The sequence below is a fragment of the Belonocnema kinseyi genome, chromosome 5 (genome assembly GCF_010883055.1).
Source record: "Belonocnema kinseyi isolate 2016_QV_RU_SX_M_011 chromosome 5, B_treatae_v1, whole genome shotgun sequence".
Classification (NCBI taxonomy): domain Eukaryota; kingdom Metazoa; phylum Arthropoda; class Insecta; order Hymenoptera; family Cynipidae; genus Belonocnema; species Belonocnema kinseyi.
The window spans coordinates 52,066,797-52,070,734 of record NC_046661.1 but is presented as its reverse complement, the minus strand read 5'-3'; the positions used below and the strand labels follow the sequence as shown (position 1 = coordinate 52,070,734).

Genomic DNA, 3,938 nt, shown 5'->3' with positions numbered 1-3,938 from the left:
AGCGCGAGTTGAAGTGAAAAAAGATTGGAATTTTTCGTTTTCAAAAAATCCACTTTTTACCAATTATCTCAAAAACTACAAAACCTACAAATTTTTGCAAGAGGAAAAAAAGATGCGCCTTGAAATTCTCTACAAGTGTCAGTCTTTAAAATTGAAATTAGAAAGATTTTTAAAATTGACACTCTGGACAATACTTCTCAGGCTGAATCCGACTTTTGTTTTGACGACGCAAAACAGGAGGAATGTTGATGGGTCAAAGAGTGATTAATGTGATAAAAATAGATATTCCACTTGTCGTTAAAATTTAATAATCTTATATTGCAATTGAAAAATGTGCTGTTATAATAACAAATCATTATTACATCCTCTTAAGTTAAGACGTGTTCCGTGGGTGAATTTTTTAGTCGAAAGTCGACGTGAATATGAAGCTTAATTGTTTGAACTAACACATTTTTTGTAGTTGTAATTTTTTGTATTTTCTTGCCTTTGTAATGAATGTTTCTATCATTTTTGTTTATCTGCATTTTTCTGTACATATTTCATTGTTCTTACTCGTTGCAACAATCTCATATTAACAAAAGTTTGTAGCCTACCTATTATTAATAATAATTTGTTGCAATTATATTTGTGCAATACACGTCATGCAAAACGAGTTTTCAATTTGATCAGACTCTAGCACTATCGGACGGTGTGGTGGCCATTGAATCGTCCAGCGCTTCGGTCGGGGAAATGCTTTTTTGAGACGGCGTGTATACGCCACACATGCTCACCCGTCCATCCAACTTGAACCCTCTGTTGTGTCCAGAATAAGCATCGGGCCAAAACAAATTTTAAGGACTTTTTGCTTATTTTTTGTGCCCCCCTCCCCCCCAACACACAAAACTAACTACAGTTCTCGCGGGACATTCTCTCTGTGTGTGTGTGTACTCCATTTCCCGAGAGAATAACCTACAGGCGGACCAACCTATGTCAACTTTGAGTAGCTATGGAAGACTTTCTTAAAGAAACTTGACCCGCACGCTCCCTGAACGCTGAGCGCCTGCTTCAATATTGGACACCTTTACCCTGGGAACTTCTTTCCGCCTCAATACGCACAAATGCGCGTATGTAGGTTATTCTCTCCGGGAATAGCGTGTGTGTGTAAATAAAACTATAATAAATATGATTTGATTAGAATTGATAGAAGAATTAATATTCAACTATAAAAGATTTCAAATAGAAATGATACAATAACATTTAAATTCACTTTTTTTTTTATTTCAAGTGCTCCTTATTTGAAATTGTCCAATTTTTGTGCAATATTTATGAAAGCTTTAAAGTATTGTTATTTGGGTGTATGCTCAAAAGCTAACCCCCTTGTTTGAAACTTAAGATTACACAGCCATTACAGCTTTCAATTTTAAGTACATTTGCGGGGCCGTGAACGGGTTCAATTTTTTAATCTATAAAATGCACATTTCTTTCCAATATTGAGGGCTTCAAACTTAAAATTGCTGAACAAATTATTAAGGTTATCACTTTCAACTGTCCCTTTTTTAATATTTAAATTTGCGCTGATCTAATTCCGAAGGATTAAAATTTTATTTAATCTAACTATTGAAAATTTTCATTTGGAATAAATTTGTTAAAATGCAGAGGGATTCAATTTACCATTTTCCTTTAAAATTCAATCATTTAAAAGGAGAAGTTGTAATAATTTTTATTTCCAACAGAAAGCAACAACCAAGATGCTGCCAAAGATTCTCTAATGAACTATGCTTACCTTAATGCGAATTCGCTATTCATGGATATTTCTGTGAGCTGTTGTAACACAGATAGTGCCGAAACCGTTTGGAAAGATAATAAGGAGAGTCTCTTAGTTTTGATTAGTGGAGCGAACAGGGGTGTTTCTGGTTTTGTGGTGAATGAGAAGGGCGAAGCACTTCAAGACGTAATTTTCTCTCATGATTCGTCATCCCATCACGTTAAAAGTTTAAAAAACGGTGCTTTCTGGATTTTACTACCGTTCGGGCCCCATGTAATTACAGCTAGCACCCCGGGCCACATTGAAGAGACGAAATTAATCACTCTTCCAGAACTTTTCAAGTTCACTTCTATGAAGTTCCAGCTTCAGCAAGACAAAAACGTCATGGGAATGCCAAGACTTGCTTTCGTCTTTGTAGCAGGTGAGTTGTTAAGTTACCGTTAGATAAATTTAAAAAATCGATGTATAAGAATTGATAGTAAAATAACTCTTTGTTTCAGGAACAGTAGGATTTGCGTTGGTTGTACTTATCATTTTAATTTTCATGAAGTACCAGTCGTACCTGAAAGAGAAAAGAACCAACAGGAGATCATATTTATTCCGTCCAATTCCCACTGGAACGAGTTTCTTCGATGACGATGAAAAAGAAGTGGAGATATTTAAGAGGCCTACAGTCGATAGTGATAAATATTCTTAATTCCAAATGACTGTTTGGTATTTTCAACCAGTTTTACTATTTATACAGTAGTTTTATTTACACAATAATTTTTATTAAAAAATATATTTTTTAACAAATACAGAATTTATTTATAGACACCTAAATTAATTTCCAATACTGTACAATTTACAGACAAAAAATGGAACGTTGAGTCGTACAAATACGTATCGCAATTCTTTAAACAGAAATATAAAAACTCACTCGCAGATCATTCTTACTAGTATTGAGATTCATTTTATACTTCCAATTTTCTTGACAAATAAATGATTTTGACACCAATCGTTTATTTTATGCAATACAAAAACTCTGTGAACGAGTTGATTCAAAATGTAAAGCAAAGCCTTCTAGAGTTAAAAATGACGTAGCATTCATATCCAGAGTGAATTAGCAAATTCAAAACATTTTTAAAATGGAAGCCAAGTGAAATGAATTTCGTGAATGATACGTTATAATACAGTTAAGATTCTTGTACTTTACCTTTTTTAAACTCAAACGTATTATAGGATAGACACCAGTGTCAATTAATTTTAATAAAAAAATAGGACACAATGTTATCTTTCATTTTTTTAAACTAAATAATAATCTCAGCTCTTCAAAACTGTTCAAGAGTATTAAAATTCAAACTCAAAAATTCATCGAAGAAGTATAAAAAGTTGATCAAAAGATAAATTCATCACACGTTATAAAATAAAAGGAAAAGTATGCCCTAATCGCAAGAGAAGTTTTTTGCATCCTGAGTGAATTCGAGACGCAAAAATATTGGCCGACAATAAGAAAAGATTTACAAAACGTGAGTTCACTCACACGATTCCCTTCGCCCACGTAAACTACATATCCTTTGTTCTAAATTAAGATTACAATCATATAATAACAATGATAAAAGCAGGTTTTTACTGTAATGTCAAGAGTTGTAATTAAGAATAGTCTTCAAGTCGTCGGGCAGTGTGCGTGTAATATCCTTTATTCTCTCTCGCAACTTGTCTTGCACGGAATCTCCAATAGGTACGTCGTCTTCGTTGCTTTTTTGGAGCTTCTGTCGAATTCTCAAGACCATGTCGACTAATTCAACTTCCTGCTTGCCTTGTACCCATAAGGTCAAATCCTAAAACATTTTCAGGAATTAAATATTATTTTGTGAACCTGCACGAAGAGTATATTAACGAAGCATCTTGAGAAAAAAAACTTCTTTAGAACTTTTACCAAGAGTGGCGACAATTTCATTACAGTTACAAGTTTTCGTTCCTTTCTCTTACTGAACGGTTGAAGCACTCTCTCATATGTCGATGCGCGAATATCGCAGTTGAATTACAAATTGAAAAATCATATACTTTTCTTAGAATTTAAATAAGATTTTCTTATTTTAATGGCGACCACCTATTTTGTGAAATTTCGAACATAAGCGGTATTTAAGTGATTAAATTTTGACGCACTTCGAAGTATCCAAATAACAAGCTCATTGAAGTTATGCTTGGGGGG

General features: G+C 33.6%; 2 protein-coding genes across 6 annotated transcripts in view; one reads left to right on the top strand and one right to left on the bottom strand.

Annotated features, from left to right (window-relative positions):
* The window catches only part of LOC117173240 (carboxypeptidase D-like), a 43,086-nt gene extending 40,551 nt beyond the window's left edge, over window positions 1-2,535 (top strand). For 2 of the 3 annotated variants that reach the window (XM_033361703.1, XM_033361701.1), the window contains 2 exons: window positions 1,713-2,165; window positions 2,245-2,535. In XM_033361703.1, coding sequence (XP_033217594.1) covers window positions 1,713-2,165; window positions 2,245-2,441 — 650 coding nt within the window. In that variant the 3' untranslated portion in view covers window positions 2,442-2,535. The remainder of the gene's footprint in view (window positions 1-1,712; window positions 2,166-2,244) is intronic. The other variant, XM_033361702.1, reaches the window with a different exon arrangement.
* LOC117173241 (protein DENND6A) overlaps window positions 2,535-3,938 on the bottom strand; it is a 32,694-nt gene continuing 31,290 nt past the window's right edge. For 2 of the 3 annotated variants that reach the window (XM_033361705.1, XM_033361704.1), the window contains exon 9: window positions 3,364-3,564. In XM_033361705.1, coding sequence (XP_033217596.1) covers window positions 3,364-3,564 — 201 coding nt within the window. Of the gene's footprint in view, window positions 3,565-3,938 lie in introns of all 3 variants that reach the window. The other variant, XM_033361706.1, reaches the window with a different exon arrangement.